Source organism: Trichoderma asperellum, chromosome 4 (genome assembly GCF_020647865.1).
Source record: "Trichoderma asperellum chromosome 4, complete sequence".
NCBI lineage: Eukaryota > Fungi > Ascomycota > Sordariomycetes > Hypocreales > Hypocreaceae > Trichoderma > Trichoderma asperellum.
This window is the reverse complement of record NC_089418.1, coordinates 1252783-1269256: the sequence shown is the minus strand read 5'-3', so window position 1 is coordinate 1269256 and position 16474 is coordinate 1252783. Positions and strand designations below refer to the sequence as shown.

General features: G+C 49.5%; 6 protein-coding genes across 6 annotated transcripts; 3 read left to right on the top strand and 3 right to left on the bottom strand.

Annotated features, from left to right (window-relative positions):
* Window positions 1–928: 928 nt before the first annotated feature.
* TrAFT101_006822 (uncharacterized protein) lies at window positions 929–2793 on the bottom strand. Its single transcript, XM_024908532.2, has 3 exons — window positions 2070–2793; window positions 1464–2004; window positions 929–1402 (listed from the first exon to the last, which is right to left on the bottom strand). The coding sequence occupies exons 1-3, from the start codon at window positions 2375–2377 to the stop codon at window positions 1226–1228; spliced, it is 1026 nt and encodes a 341-aa protein (XP_024758470.1). The 5' UTR covers window positions 2378–2793; the 3' UTR covers window positions 929–1225.
* Window positions 2794–3320: 527 nt separating this feature from the next.
* TrAFT101_006821 (uncharacterized protein) lies at window positions 3321–3647 on the top strand (the record flags this gene model as incomplete). The annotated part of the gene is made up of 1 exon (XM_024911028.2): window positions 3321–3647. The coding sequence occupies one exon, from the start codon at window positions 3321–3323 to the stop codon at window positions 3645–3647; it is 327 nt and encodes a 108-aa protein (XP_024758469.2).
* A 45-nt stretch (window positions 3648–3692) lies between these two features.
* On the bottom strand, window positions 3693–3968 carry TrAFT101_006820 (uncharacterized protein; the record flags this gene model as incomplete). The annotated part of the gene is made up of 2 exons (XM_066127888.1): window positions 3693–3703; window positions 3767–3968. 2 exons carry the CDS (start codon window positions 3966–3968, stop codon window positions 3693–3695), a joined length of 213 nt encoding a protein of 70 aa, XP_065984001.1.
* A 415-nt stretch (window positions 3969–4383) lies between these two features.
* Window positions 4384–7004, top strand: TrAFT101_006819 (uncharacterized protein). The gene is made up of 3 exons (XM_024900633.2): window positions 4384–5365; window positions 5433–6591; window positions 6662–7004. Exons 1-3 carry the CDS (start codon window positions 5175–5177, stop codon window positions 6905–6907), a joined length of 1596 nt encoding a protein of 531 aa, XP_024758468.2. The 5' UTR covers window positions 4384–5174; the 3' UTR covers window positions 6908–7004.
* Window positions 7005–8819: 1815 nt separating this feature from the next.
* Window positions 8820–12273, top strand: TrAFT101_012033 (uncharacterized protein). Its single transcript, XM_024904189.2, has 3 exons — window positions 8820–9504; window positions 9703–11556; window positions 11630–12273. Exons 1-3 carry the CDS (start codon window positions 9242–9244, stop codon window positions 11886–11888), a joined length of 2376 nt encoding a protein of 791 aa, XP_024758467.1. The 5' UTR covers window positions 8820–9241; the 3' UTR covers window positions 11889–12273.
* A 252-nt stretch (window positions 12274–12525) lies between these two features.
* TrAFT101_006818 (uncharacterized protein) lies at window positions 12526–14190 on the bottom strand (the record flags this gene model as incomplete). Its single annotated transcript, XM_024906164.2, has 1 exon — window positions 12526–14190. One exon carries the CDS (start codon window positions 14188–14190, stop codon window positions 12526–12528), a length of 1665 nt encoding a protein of 554 aa, XP_024758466.1.
* Between the last annotated feature and the right edge of the window lie 2284 nt (window positions 14191–16474).

Sequence of the window (16474 nt, the reverse complement as noted above, 5' to 3'; positions counted from 1 at the left end):
AAACTCTCTCGTCCAATCCCATGGCTCCGCACCGGGATTCACGCGGGAGTGTCAAACCGTTTTCCTCAGCGTCTTCCGTTTTCTTCATCTCAATCCCGTCTCTATTTCCCACCAGAGCACAGACGCAGGGCGTGTGCATACGCGATACCAGGTGTTGCGCAGAGGCCACCTCTAAAGCGAGGTAGCATCCTACCCGTCCTCCCGTGCAGCTCCACAGACTGAAGCACGAGGCCAGGTGACCATGTCCTCGGTCTGCTTTGTCTTTCTCTTCCCTTGCCTCTCAACCCATATTCGGAGAAGCCCGCGCAGCTTTTCTGACCAGTCGCGGATCTCACACCGCAAGGGTTGACTGAGAAAAGAGGAAAGAGTCTTGGCAAAATGGCTGGAAGATATCGCTTAGCAACGCTTGGGCCTGGTAGTGCCAGGCTGCGTTGTCAGAATCTCGCGATAGCGGCATCAGCCTCATCGACGTGCTTTCTGTGGTGTTTGAATCTATTACACCAATGCTTTAGTAGTGCTCCAGTACGAAGCAAGTATCGGTGAGCCACATCATTGGCTCTAGGGAGACTAGGAAAAGTTTCTGCTTCTCCCAGATAAGCCTGGGTTTGAATATTCAGCCCCTTTTCATGTAAGCCACTCGAGATGCAGTAGCTCTGCCTCATGACATGTAGGGTAACGGCTGCAATTGGACCCTTATAGCTGAATTCTCCGAGCATATCACAAACCCAGCTTTCATCACATTTCATTTCACTACCTGTACCGTCTTGCATTTGCATTTCCAGCAAACCGGTCCGGTCCAGCTGCACAATCACCCCAGCCTTGAAGCTCCCCATTTGAACACGTACCCTTGCTCCGCCGTTTCCCCATTTCAGGACACTCGGCAGATATCATATTACAAACCTTACAGTCTCATTGATACCCAACGGCGCTCCCGATGTTCTTGGGTTATAAATCATTATTACTACAAGGTGTATGCTGCTGTCGCTCGCTAAAGTACCCTTTGTTATACTTGTACAACTGACCATACTCCGAATTCCATTAAACGCATACCCAAAATCAAGAAACACTTCATCAGCCACATTGCCATATTTTCTTACCCCTTCTCCTTTCTTCTATACATTGGATAATATCTTTTACCACCCCGGTTCACGGTATTTTTCCCTGTAATCTTCCCGAGACCATCTCGTTCTGTTTTCATAAAGCGTTCAGTATTTGGTAGCAGCCACTAGACTTTCGTGTCAATGGCCGAGGGGCGAGTGTTGGACCAAACATTCTTGCGGGGCCGGAATAGGCGTGTGACACCCAGCATCGGAGTGTTGATAGGGCTGTTCCCCGTATAGAGGAAAACATCGTACAAGAACCCGCCAAAGGCGGTGCCGAAGAATGGGGCCACCATGGGAATCTGCAATGCATGGTCAGCAACAGCGAGTTATTTACACAGGGGTAAAAGAAATCCGACATACCCAGAAATAGTAGCCACCGGCAGACCAGACCTCGTGGCCATATCCGATCATGTATGAAACCAGTCGAGGACCAAAGTCACGAGCAAGGTTCATAGCATAACCCGTCTCCCAACCAAAGCAGGCGCCGATACCGAAGATGAGGAAGAATAGGGCAAGAGGCATCATGTGTGCAGCATTGATATTGTTAGGGTCGACCAGGGCAAAGATGCAGAACATGAGGATGCTGCTTGCGATGAATTCAGAGAAAAACATGCCCGTCCGAGTCATAAAAGGGGCAGGATATGTGCAAAAGATGCCGGCTGTGGCAGTAGAGCCAGTCACCGTCCGGATACCAGCGCCGCCCTCAAAGGCATCGAAAGCTGACTTATAGTTGCCATACACGATAGCGGCACCAGCCATGGCTCCAAGAAGCTGGGCAAGGGCGTAGACGGGCAATTTGCGCCACGGGTGGCCGCGGTAGAGACAGTTGGCAAAAGTCACGGCTGGGTTGAGGTGGCCACCAGATTTACCACCAACAAAGACACCAAACATGACGGCAATTCTATTTCGCCAACCCTCGTTAGCAACAAAAAATCTTCACAAAGAGGTAACTGCTAGGCCACTTACCCCCATCCCCAGGAGATACTCTGGTAGTCACCCTTGGTTCCACCACTCAAGACAACCTGTGCAACGACACCATCACCGAAGAGAATGAGTACCATTGTTCCGAAGAATTCGGAGAAGGCGTCCAAGCAGTATTCACGAATCTTGCTCCAAGCCAACTGCTCTTCTTCCAGAGAAGGAGACATTAGCTCCAACTCTGGTGTATCCTCAAGTCTTGGATTACCCATGTTGGAGTTGTGAAGGGGAAGATGAAGAGCAGCTGGTTTATCGATGGAGATGTCTGAGGTCTCTGGAGAGTTGGTGATGGACATGAAGAATGAGACGATACTTGGCAGAGGGACAGACAAGTGTTTACTTGTAAGAGAAGGGAGGGAGGTGATGTTAAATTATACTTCTTTTTCTCCCACCGACGATGGCCGGGCTAGCGATATGGAATACTACGCGGTAAAGGGAGGGACAGGATATTTTACGTTTCTCGTGGGGCTAACACGGCTAGCACGCCCTGCTCGTACCGCGGTTGAGGCTGGCTGGGATTAAAGAAGAAAGATCGGGTGTGTCGGTCCTGCAGACGCAGACGCAGACGAGATGAGGGGGTGTACGAAGATGGCAAGATTCCCACAGCTGACAGTCAGAGATTGGTACAGATCTGGTCCCAACTACAGCTTCATTGTCTGTGGATCTGGAGAATCGAGAACACGTTCTTCCCCGCCTTTACTATGGGGAGGCAATGCGAGCTTGAAAAGCCAGGATATACGAGAAGCCAGTGAAAGCGCTAGAGGCCTACGAGTAATAACTTGGGCTCAGGTGATGTCAAGGTTACAAGTGCTAATATTGCTCGGACGGGTGAGGGGAACTGGGAATCGCATGATGGGTGTTAAATGGCAACCTAAAGCTGGGGATTCGAATGCATAATGACGGGGCCGTCTTCGTCGCTTTTTTTTTGGCCTACCCGCGCACCCTCGGCGGCTTACACCGAATCAGGTCACACAGACTATTTTCATGGCTAGCGAACGAGATGGCTGGCTGGTGGGCAGCGGGCGTGGCCGAGTCTTTGCGCAGTCTTTTTTGTGAGATGGGTGGTTCGACGTGAAATCCATACCCCCTCCCTGTCTAAATTAGACAAAAGGATGACTAGGGCTTTGTGAGACCCTCGCGGGGGAAACAAAACGCCAGTCTGGTCTGAATCCGCGCGGCGTCGGACCTGGCCGGACGCAAGAATGGTGTTAGCGCAGAGAAGCGGAGTGAGACAGGACAATGGCTCTTTGTCAAAGAAAGGGGAATCTGGCGGTATCGGGGAAGAAAAAGGGGAAGATGTGCCCCCGCGAGGATATAAAAGAAGACGAGAACGAACAAAGACACATTGAGCGCTGCAGACCTGCAGAGCACGACGACGCACAAGCATGGAACCAATCTCAGAAACAACAGCAAAAGTTGTGGACAGATCAACTCGGCATTAAGCTTCTGGGGCTTGCACACATGAAGCAGCCTAGTGCTTGGTGCATGGATGCAGCGGCGCGCATATCCCCGTTCAGACACGGCGGCAACATCGTGTGTGTGCACAAATGCCAGGATTGGGGTTAGGGCCATGCCGCCTGGCTCATGGTCGTTCACCGGGGAGGCCGCTTCTTAACCGTTTTCTATTACTATTTCATTAGTAAAGCGCTTGCTGCTTGACGACGGGCGCTTATCCGTTTTCTAACCAGATGGGTGTGCTGCCAATACGGCCAGGGTCAGGATGCCTCCAACCTCCAGCCACTTTCGGTATTGCAATCCCAAGCTGCAGCCCCCACCCTCGCTATTCTTTCCGATCAAGATCCAGGCGCTGGCTGTTTTTTCCCCGAACGTAGCGGCGTTTCTAGCTGCGTTCCAGAGCCTAGGCGAGCGAGACAGCGAAGCTAGCATAGGGCTTTATTTGGGCTGGTGAGGCGCCTCACCATGGTCACCAATAAGGTCGGGCGGGAGAGCCCGAGACGGGGATTGGGACGATGCATGTATGTGATAGTGGCAGCTTTATCTGCGGTATCTGATCGGGACCCTGAAACCAGGGCTCGGGTTGCAGAGGCCCGAAACAGAGGCCCTGGCAGGCCGCAGCCTCGCGAGATGCGGGGATCCTTGCCGTAGTGGTGCTATTTTTTTTTTCCTCGTGTGTTTTTTCCCTATAATTTGCTACCAACAACGTAGACTATTGAAATTGCTTCGGCCTGGAAGAGTAAATCTGTGTGCGCATGGCTGGCTGGCTGGCTGCTACTCCTGACTAGCGACTGGCACATGTCCAGCTGAATGGCGAGCAAGTTCCATGACATCTACGACGTCGGCCGAGTCAGTTCCTGATGGATGACGGTATCTGCCTCATGGCCGTGCCCGTGGAGCGGCCAGAACGAAGCCCAGTTTAATTCTCAGCCTCTTCAAGTCGTCGACGTAATTTCCAGTCCTCCACGTAATCCCGTATAACTAAGCCTCTGCCAATCTCCTCCACCGGTTCGTCTCAGGCCCGTTAACGTAACCAGTCTCTCATTGCTCGCTTTAGCGCCCGACGCTCGGCTCTGTTCCTCCTCGTGACCGGTTCGCCTCCACAATCTGGGGAATGAGGGGTAGCTCCCATGTGGCAGCTTTAGTGCTGAATGCTAAGGCCTAGAGCCTCCAGGCCACTCGGCTTCCCTTCCTAGGAGCCTCCATCCTGCTGGAAGAAGTTTGTCCGGAGGCGCTACCACGGGCTAAGCAGCACAAGCTTTAGAGCCCCCAGGGCTATCAACTGGCACTAAGTTTGCCGTGCCTGCGAGCGAAATTGAATGCACCTATCCTCGGAGACGAAAAAGGTTCCTGGTCGCTTAAGCGTAACCGCACCTCGACACACACTCAGCTGTTCTTATATTATACCTCGTAATTTCCGCTCTCCTCCTCTCTTCTTTTCTCTCAATCTCAATCATATTCGCAAGCTCAGCTCTTTCTATCTCTCGGCCTGTTTTGCCTGTATAATACGACTCATTTCTGCCCCTTTTTTCTCTTCCTTTTTTTTCGCCACGCAAGCCACACACTCCGTATCTCGCAGTCTTCTCTCTGCCCCTCCGCACCCCCTTCTCCTATAAACGCAAACTGCGTCACTCGTGAATGCTCTCTTCCCTTCTTCCTAAAAGACTCAAAGAAAGGAGATTGCGGAAATCAAAAACTATGATTCGACCTACCTTTGTTGGAGCTATAGACCAGGGCACCACAAGCTCTCGGTTTCTCATCTTCAACCAAAAGGGCGACGTGGTTGCGACTCATCAGCTAGAGTTTACGCAGCACTATCCTCATCCTGGGTAAGTAGAGTTTTGCACATACCACTTTGATGGGTTAAGAAAAAATCAGCTCATCATTTTTGTTTAGCTGGCATGAGCATGATCCCGAGGAGCTCATCTCCTCTGTAGAGGCCTGTGTGGATGGCGCCGTTGAGGAGTTTGAGAAGCAGGGCCACACGCGCGAGCAGATTGTTGCTGTCGGCATCACTAATCAGCGTGAGACTACTGTTGTTTGGGACAAGACCACCGGCAAGGCGCTGCACAATGCCATTGTCTGGACCGATGCTCGATCTCAGGAGCTGGTTCGCAAGCTGAAAGCCCGCATTGGAGCTGGTGAGCTGACCAGCCGGTGCGGTCTCCCTCTTTCTACATACCCGTCAGTTAGCAAGCTGCTGTGGCTCCTTGGAAATGTAAAGGAGGTCAAAGAAGCTTATGAGCGCGGTCATCTTGCCTTTGGCACAGTCGACTCCTGGCTGGCCTACAAGCTGAATGGTGGCACAGCCCGCAACATCCATGTCACAGACCCTTCCAACGCTTCACGGACAATGTTTATGAACCTTGAGACGCTGGATTACGACGCAGAGCTCATTGATTGGTTCCGTCTGGACCGAAACAAGCTCAATCTGCCAAAGATTGTGCGCTCTTCAGATACCGAGGCATACGGCTCTCTGACCACCACCTTACTAAAGGGCACTAAAATCACGGGATGCTTGGGCGATCAGTCCGCTGCATTGGTTGGTCAGAAAGGATTCACAGCCGGTCTCGCCAAGAACACATATGGCACCGGTTGCTTCTTGCTGTACAATGTCGGCCCTAAGCCTGTCATCTCAACACACGGCCTTTTGACCACAGTCGCTTTTGACTTTGGCGAGGGCAAGAGAATGTATGCTCTGGAAGGCAGTATCGCCGTTGCCGGATCTAGCGTCAAGTTCTTGGTCGACAACTTTGGCTTTATTGAGTCATCATCAGATCTCAGCGCCCTCGCTGAGGAAGTAGAGGACAACGGAGGCTGCACTTTTGTCACTGCTTTCAGCGGTCTCTTTGCCCCTTACTGGATCGATGATGCTCGAGGTACCATCTTCGGTATCACATCTTACACCAAGCGTGGCCACATTGCCCGCGCTACGCTCGAGGCCACATGTTTCCAGACACAAGCCATTCTTCGAGCCATGGAGAAGGACAGCGGAAAGCCGCTGACTGAGCTCGCCGTGGACGGTGGCATGTGCAATTCGGACTTGATCATGCAGGTACGTCGAACTAAAACACTTTCGTAACAAAGGAAACGCTGAGCATATTGAACTAACCGTTTTTAAATAGACTCAATCCGATTTCACCGGTATTGCCGTCAACAGACCGGGAATGCGTGAAACTACAGCACTTGGTGCTGCCATCGCCGCAGGACTGGCGGTTGGTGTTTGGAATAGCTTCGATGATCTAAATAACGTCAACACCGAGGGACGGACCATTTTCAAGCCTCAGATTTCAGAGCAGGAGGCCACCAAGAAATTTGCTCGATGGGAGAAGGCAGTTGAGATGAGCAGGGGATGGCTGAATGAAGCATAATAAGCATAATGAATAGTTTACGAGGCGGAAAGCATGTAATGAATACCAAATACTGTTAAATCTACGAATTAGTTAATATACTACAAGCGGTTCGCGTTCTTTCTAAAACTATTGGACTACATGGGCCATCTCGGCCGAGACTTTGAAGTATAAATCACATGTCGTGAGATTGTCCTACTTGTACGTATTGTACGTACGACGCATGCATGGCCTGTATCATGATTTGCATCGTGCATCATGCATGCATTGTGCCTTGATGATACGTTGAGTAGTCTGCCACACAGCTTTCAATCTGTTATCTCAAAACGCAGGCACCGCGGCTCGGGATGTCACCAGATGATACGAGATTTGTTTGTTTTTTTTTCTCTTTTTTTTTTCTTGCACGTGTAAGAGCCTTGACTCGTGAATACCGACTATATGGCTTCGTGGATACATTCCCGGAGGATCACCGAAGCGTGCCTGGACCCTTGTGGGTTTCTGCACCCAAAAAAGAAACATTGCACATCTCACTAAGAGCTTCGGTGTCCTTTTACCGGATTTCTCCAACAGCATGGGGCGTGGCTCGGTTTTGAAAAGGCCGACGAGTGTGGAGATCCAAGGCGGACCGTCGACGAAGGGATTCACTAGCTATGGAGACGGCTCCGTTTCTCGTTTCTGCGTATAACGGAAACAGTGGGCGCTAACGTTGCGTACCCATTGTGGTCATGCTGGAAGAGGAGTTTTTTCTGCTGCCTCACCAGAAAATATCGGCTGATCGCTTTCCTTGTACGGCGTAGAGCGTGTTGCTTATGGGCGTTTGGCATCTTCTCGGCCGCTAGCGAGCATGACGATCCGGGGTCGCGTAGAAGGAAGCTCTGGGGGAGCTCCATATTCTTTGGAAGAGGGCGGCGATTATTTGCCTCTTCGAGACGGAGAGAGAAAACGGTGCAGCGGTGCAGAGAGATGTTCCCCGAATTGGCAGCAAGTTCTATACTGTACGCCGAAGAAGCCTCAGTAACCCGGTTTTTCAATAATTTTTCAAGTAGTGCGTTTTTTCGGGCTCGCGGAGGAATTATACGAGAACGGCTAGCTAGGCCCTCATCGTGAGTGGCCCTTCTCACCACTACGTCCCGCCGACAAGGGGGTGTATAGCCGCCGCTGTGCGCTAGACAAAAATGAGATCTAGGAACTGAGGGAAACCCTGGAAGCGAGTGCTGCAGCTTAATGGCTTCTGGGGGGGAACATGCGGAGGGAGAGAGAGAGGCATGGGTGTTTCGATGGAGGGACGAGGGGAAGGAAGAAGAAGAGAGGAGTAGAAGGAAGAAGAGGGTGTGAGAATGATGCGTTTGGGAGGCGAATTGGGTGTCGTGGAGGTTGGCTCGTGATACCCTGCCGGAGCGTATCCTCGGCAAATTTGTCATATCAGCAGGATGAGGCAAGATTTTGAGATTTGGCGATGCACCCCCCGAGTGCTTGCGCGGTTTGATTTTGGACAAGTCCGATTGATTAGATGAATTGATGCCGCGGTGGTGCTGCAAGCAGGAATGGTGCAATTGCTGGATGCAGTTAACAGCCTGGTGAGAGTGGCGATGGGCAGATCAATGATGAATTGCATGACTTATAGCAGCTGCATACTTGGTTTAGATGACGGTTTGTGTTTCTCTTCCTGGCTTGTGAGATCTGCGGAGGGAGTCAAGCTGGTGGCACATTGGTTCTCAACTTGACCCCAAAACAAGAACTGAGAGCGGGAGAAAGGCCCGAATCACCGACAACCAAGAACTTGGATTTCCAACCCATTGCGCCCTGTTTCGGAGCCCTGTCCTGCTCCTGCCTGATCTCATCTTGTCTTATCCTTCAACTCGATACGGCGCCGCATGCCGTCCGTTAGTCCGTCAATCAGTCTCCTCTCTCTCTCTTCCTCTCTCTGCTTGCCCGAGTTGCTTCGGTACTTGCAGCGAGGCACTTAGTCATAGCGCAATGGATGTTATGCTCCTAAACGGAAGAAATAACGTGTAGGGCCAACACCACAGCACAACCCCTGCCCTCATCGAGCTTAGAGGTGGCCGCCATGAAGCCCTGGAACTGCGCTAAGAACAGCGCGCGAAGAGGCCTGGAAGACCACTAATACAATCTCCAAGCAGCGGTTTTGGCGTAAGCACGCACGCCTAAAGGGCAAAGTTCCCCACCTCCGAAACCGCGGCAGAGCAGGCCTGTCAGTCTGGAGCATCAAACCACCAAAAAAACGCTGGGCCGCAGGCAATCAAATCGCCCCCCTTTGAGGAATGACGAGATAACTCCCTCTTCTCTGCCCAGATCACGTTCGCAAGAAGGGGCGTTTGTTATCAAAGTCTCCGGATGCGCGACACGGAGGCTCCAGGCCCGGCAGCGCCCCAGACAGGGTCGGTGGCGGTTGAGGGCCAGCAGCAGCTGTGGAATCATGCAGAGCCTCCACCTCCTGCTGGCCTCTCGCTATCCGTGGCCGAGGACGATGCAAACTCGGCGTCGAGTCACGATGATGGCTCCAGCGCGGATGAGACGACACCGGCTGTAGCCTCGTCGTCGCAAAACGGCTCGGTCGCGACCAAGAAGCGCAAGAGGACCAAGTACCAGAAGACGTCGTATGTTATTGAGTTCCTATCATCATCATCATCATCATCATCGTTATCATCACCGCTCCTGATTGTCTATCCGTTATCTTATCATCATCACTATCGTCATCATCATCACTGGCTCTTATGGGGGAATATGCAGTGGATGAATCAATATGCCATCCCCTTCACATCTCAATCTGACTAATCTGACTCGTGAATCATCAGATGTGAGCTCTGCAAGGCGCGCAAAGTCAAGTGTGACCGCGCCGAGCCCGCCTGCTCGTGGTGCGCGCGGCATAACCGGACCTGCGTCTATCTCGAGAGGCAGAAACCGGGCAGCCGCATCGGCTTCAGCCTGGAGCTCGAGGCCAAGGTCAACCGCATTGACGCTCTGCTGCAGAGCCTGGGACGGCGCGTCGAAGAGCACATCGCCAACGATCACTTGGCCGTTGCGCAGTCCCAGAGCCTATCGCCAGCTCTTACCAACCACCTTCCCTCTCCCAGTGACGGCTATCATCAGGATGGCTCGAGGCTTGGCCCTGTGGGAGCGGCGAGGAGCACTCCGACGGCGAGACCAAGTCTTGCTGCCCCCGTCTGGGATGCAAATGGCACCGACGAGTATCCAGACGGCCGAGTGCCATCAAACTCATCCGTAAACAACTCCTACGCTCAAACATATCCGCCCTCAGGATTTTCAACATCTCGGAGAGGCCCCTCATCCATTAGTGCCGCTAACGACTTTCCCCCTCACGATATTGTCTACAACATTGTCGATCTCTATTTCAAACATTGCAACCCCTGGTGCCCTATCCTGGACCGCAAAACCATATTCGGCATCTTTTTCGGATCAACGTCTTTAAACGAGCCCGATCGCGTCCTTTTACATGCAATCGTCGCAACGACTTTGAGATTTTTAAAAGACCCTCGGCTGTCTCCGGAAATGCGGGCCCACTACCATGCGGTATCGAGGCAGATCGTTCAGAGTTACGCCATGGAGAATGTAACCATTGCAGCTCTTAGAGCCTTGGTTATCCTTAGTCTGGACGAGTTGGGCACCTCAAATGGGCCCAAGGGATGGAATATGCTATCGCTTCTGGCTCAGAATGTCAAACAGCTCGGACTGTGCGAAGAAAGCAGCGTCTATTTATCCGTTCAGGCTGACAACGTGCCACATACGGGATCAATACGACGAGTTGTTACTGGGCGGCCGGAATCGTGGATTGAAGACGAAGGACGCCGAAGGATTTGTTGGATGGTATATCTACTCGACCGATACGCAACAATAGCGACAACGACTTTCGACTTTATGCTAGAGGATAGGAAGATGCATCGAGTGCTCCCGTGCTCTTATGACCTGTTTTCTAGAGATGTCCCGGTCGAAACACGTTCTTGGGTTTCGCCATCTCAGCAGTACGGCACCACTGGGTATGCGGTTAATAAGCCGGAGAATCTGGGGAGCTTCTCTTACCACTGCGAGATATTGAGGATACTCAGCAAAGTTCATAATTTCCTGAAGACACCGGTCGACATCACATCATCAGCCGACGTAGCCAGCTGGCGGAATACCTACCGATCACTAGATGGCGCGCTAGATGGCTGGCTGAGGAGTCTGCCAAGCGACTATAGTAAAATATCAGCGCTATGTCACTCTGATCCTGGGAGCCGAGTAGCAAACTGGTTCATGTTGCACGGTGCATATGTCACGTCTGTGGTAAGGTTACATTCCTCGGCTGCATATCCTACGGTCAGATCGCACCTCTTCGTTCCTTCGTATTACGCAATGCAGCGTTGTCTATCTGCGGTCCAGAGCCTGGCGGATATTGCGCGGGACGTTTTTGAAGCAAGTGGTCTAGATAATCTTGGCCCTCCTTTTGTGTTCGGTCTTTGGGTCGCTGCCCGGCTGTTACTGGTCCACGCAGCATCAATAGGCTGCCCCGTCGATCCCAAGATTGAATTCTTCATCGAAATATTGAGCCACATTGGGCAATATTGGGAGGTTGCCAACAACTATGCCAAAATATTATCTAGAGCCGTGCAGAGGGGGCGGCAAGGAGATATGAACTTTACGGCTATGCGCAGGTGAGTGCTGCTAATACAGATTACTCCTATAATCCCGTTTCGTTACATCTCCCATGCTTACAATTTGCTCCAGGAGCGCACATGATTTAGCAACTTTGACGTCGTCAACGAGACAATCCGGCGCAGAACCGACGTCAACACAGGTGACGTCGCTGAGCGAACTCGACAACATTGACATCTTCGACTTCTTCAACTACCCTAAATTATTAGAACCAAGGACAGGGAATGGCCAAGCATGGCAGACACAGGGCGTTAACGGGCTGACGGGAGAATCCATGAGGATGCCAGATCCGGAGTCGGACTGGCTGGGGTACACTTCACAATATCAGTAACATTTAGAGGAGGGAAACAGACAACTTTACCAGGATTTTTTTTTGGAATTTTTAGCGCGAATGAATTTTGTTATGAGCAGCGATACCAAAAACAACAGAAATGTTATGTTATGTACGCGTGGTTTAGGGCGTTGCGAATTGATGAGTTGGATTTTGGGGATATTATTCTATGGAACATATTCAGTGATGAGATGTGTACAAAATTAGTTGCTATTGTATGGTTTACTACTGGCCTGATACCTTTCTGGCGGTAATGGTATTTGACCTTGTATATTTTGTCAATGATAGCTGTTCATCATTGGTTGGTAGGCGTGACTTCTAACTTGTTGCTATTACCACTACGCTTTGCGGGTAATTAGATTACATACAACAGCATGCTTTTGTAGAGGTCTATTAGTCTATTTATATTATTTTAAGTCTTCATACATCTCTTCTCTGCCCTGTTTTCTTTGCTATCAAACGTCTATACCGAGCAAAAGGTGAAATGGGGAAATCATAACGACGGAGAATAAGTGCGAAACGCGAACCCCGACGTGTGAAAACGGGAAAAAATGACTTATATCCCTCTCTCGCTACTGAAGAAGCCTCAAATGTTGCCGATTAAAAAATCACGATCCATCTTTAGGCAGCTGTTTTCTTAGCCGCCGCCAACAGGGACAATGTCGCCAAAGAGCTTCTCTCGCTTCATGAGAAGCCCGCTTATCATGTGGACGCCACCTCCTACGCAAACAATAATAAATGCCTTTTGCATAGCTTTCGTAATAGCTAATATGGCTTGATCTTTTAGATCGCCAGTAATTTCTTCAAAGATGGTGCTCTGGGCTCCGGCAATGGCATTCTGAATATCAGAAGCCGTGAAGTTAAAGGTACTACCGGCCAGCACTTTGGTCAGGTTCCTCGTGGCAGTGGATTGAAAGACTTGACCAGCGATGACAAGTGCGATGACACTTCCGCCAATTTGAGCTACATTTTGCAGAGAAAGTGCGTCGCCCATATGCTTGGGATTCACTTTAAGTGTAGCGACAGCATAACCAATCTGGAGAGTCAAGCCGGATCCCACAGCCGCAATGACGGTAAAACCATATATATAATTCGCGGGAGTCTTGGGGTCGAGGTAAGCGGTGAGCAGTGCGCTGCCAAGAGTGATGAAGAAGCCGGCGATGATATAAATCGGCATGTAATATCGGACTTTGGAGAGGAGGTGGCCGGCAGCGAGGTTGAAACTGACAGTAAGGATAACGAATGGAAGCAGTCGGATGGCGGCCTCAATGGCGGAGTCTCCATAAACGAACTGGAAGTAGATTGGGATGAAATAGACAATGACAAAAAGTGAGGTGATGTTTGATGCGGTTCCAATGTACAACAGGACCTGAGATCGAGATCGCAAGATGTGAACTGGGAACGAACGATTTTCAGGAGTTGTAAGAATAGCAAAGGTTTGCTGTATGCCAAAAATAATTGATACAGCCACGAATACCACAATAGTGGCAATAGTCCGACCATCGCTCCACGCCCATTGACCGCCAGCCATGGTAAATGCCATGGTAAAAGAGACCCAAGTACCAGCACCAAGGAACAATCCAAGGAAGTCGATCCGTTTTGTACGCTCAAAAACAGAGACAGAGGCGCCATCAGCAGGATGAATGGCTGGAAGTCCAAAGAGATAAACAGGAGCGAAAGCAGCAGCAATAATGAGGTTGATGTAAAAGGCCCAGCGCCAAGTAGCGCTGGATTGAACAAAGGAGCCTCCAATGACGGGGCCAAGGACAGCGCCTATACCCCAGCAGAAGCCCGTTCCGGTGATGTACACACCCCTCTCCTTGGGTGTCGTCAAGACGGTAAAGTAGTTCAAGCATCCCATGAAAACGCCACTGCCGCCAGCTCCAGCAATGACTCGTCCAACAATTAAGGCAGACATGCTCGGTGCTGCACCGCAGAGTGCTGAACCACCTTCAAAGAGAACTGTGGACGCAACGAAGACCCATTTTATGTTGTAATTCGTGTACAGGACGCCGTAGAGAAGGATGACGGAGACAGAGCCGAGGGGAAATCCCGCGCCGATCCAGGCAAGTTGTTCGACGTGTCCGAAAGCTTCGACAACGGAACTTTGAACGTCGGCTGCGATGGTTGTATCGAGGCCGTAGATGAAGATGGAGACGTAAAGAGCGAGGTTGATGAGGATCCAGCGGAAACTGTGGATAGAGCGAGTTTCGTTTGGAGTGTCGGTAGAAGCAGAGGAGGGGGAATTATTAGGGGATACGGGGAGGGTTTCTTTTTCAATATTTGGAGTATCGAGGTCCATGATGACTTGCTTATCTTAAGAATCTTTACTTCGATGTGTATGGTTTTGAAAGCCTTATCAAGCGTTGATGGTATTAAGCAAATGTTGATGAAAAGGAGCGTGTGAAGAGTAGGTATCAAATACACATTAAAAATATATAGAAATTGCACAAACTATGAATCCAACATGATAACAACTAAAGTTATATATCCCCTTTTAAATATGAATGCTGTGAAACAAGCCTCGAAAGACACCTCCCCAAGCGTGGAATTTGTCAGCTCTGTTCATATTTCCGCCTAGTACTTGCGTAATCAAGCCCGTAAATATCGTATAGAGCAAATAAAGAAGATTTTTTCACCAGGTATGCCTCCAAGGCCTTCTTCGCGGTCCCGAAACCCATTTCCATACCATGTTATGTAAAGGCAAGAATACAGTAGCCAATGAGGTGAGCTTGACGCCGACTCCGCAGTCTAGTTGAGTAGCAGGTTTTTGCGCCTACAGCCTTTGGGGCTAGGCCTGGCTGGGGCTTAGCGGGCGGGATAGCAAAAACTTGCCCTGAGAGGAGCGCCATTATCAGCGGTGCACGATGTGATGAAACAGAGATGAGATTCTGGTGCTCCTTTTTGCGAATTACAATAGAGTTTTGGTTAATAATTTGAAGATTGGGATTCAAAATTAGAGTGCCGAACTAACCTTGAGTTTAGTAGATGATGTGGGCTGAGAGATTCGGTTCGGTCCCATGATGGACGTCTCTATATGGTGCTCACATAATAAAGGCACATGCATGCCCTCTTAAGCATAAGCATAGATACACGTACCTTTGGAATATATGCAGGTCGTCTTACTCCATTTCCTATTCAAGCCTAAGCGGCGTGTTTGAATCTAAGCCTGCGTTTAACTTTCCCCTAACCACGTGGTTCTTACAGCATATTAGAGATGTGCTTTGCGTGGCGTATTTCTTTGCCGGAATTTAGAAACCTCTTCTCTTTGATTTACACTTGATTCTCAGCAATCCAGTTGTACGAATTTGGGGCAGCCACTAGATAGTCATGACAGCTTAGTGGGCTCGTATATCTCTATTTAAAGGGATCTCGCCATAAACAATTGCGAGGAAAGAAATGAAAGAAGCAGTTGAACTAGGATGATTTGGTTAAAACAAAGGGTCCGTGATATGAATCGCTGTTTAGCATTTAGAACATGAGTGATTAACTCGAAGCTCGGGTGATTAGAGTTACATGTTAAGCTATGACTAACCTTATTTCGCTAACTGGCGACACCGTAAATGAATCGCTTAGACACATCACCAATAGACAGATATACGGATTACCGGTATATCTACAATCAATACGAGTATCAGGATATTGATAGATAGTAAGCACTTAATATACATAACACTTCGGTTCCAACATCGCGTAGTATTGTATGTGAAAAAATAGCGATTTAGAACCTAACTGAAATCGCTAGCGATCTTAGCCTTAATGCTTCTGATTGTAGCTGCAAGTCTTTGTAACAAGGAGCCATATACGTGTTGACTCTTATCTTGAGCCCAGACATACTAACTCCAGGGAGTGGATGCTGATCACACAATAGCAAATGAAGTCAAATGGAGCTATCCGCGCCTAATGGCGTCCTAACTCTAGTAATTTTATGAGCCTGTCTTCCAAGTTCTGTAATCATACTCATGGCTTACTAAGAGTTTTTAGAAGGAGACGAAAGGAGTATACGTGAGGCAACGTTTGTATGGACTGCGATCCTTTGGAGATGACATGACTGTCGAGATGTGCTAAAATACCAGCGTACTTTTGTTTCAAAAATTCAAGGATCTTTTGGAAACCAAAAAGAAACTGTAAACTATAATAGGACGAAAATGAGGTGCATTTAGTGACTCTAATAAGAGTAAGAGGCTACTCTAAGTCGAACGCGTATGGACGTTGAGAAGTAAACCATTTTGATTGAATTACCAGATGGATCAGATTTTATTTGGAATATTATAATTATATTCAAAACAGTGGAATCATCTTAGACAATGAGAATTCTAGTCTAATTCTGACGGTTGAGACGTTTGATAATGAAAATTAGACCACTTTTCATCATCAAATCGGGGGTTTGATTAAGCGCCTAAGTGATCGGCACACAAATTGATTAAGAATTCTTTTTACTTGCGTGAATTACTCTAAAACCTCTAAGTAGCGAAGAAACAGCATGAAATTATCGAGCATTATTTGCCTTGCGCTGTAAGGGAGTAGACATGAGACACCATCGCTTCACCATTTTTGTGAGAATAAAGATATTTTGTTCGCGAATT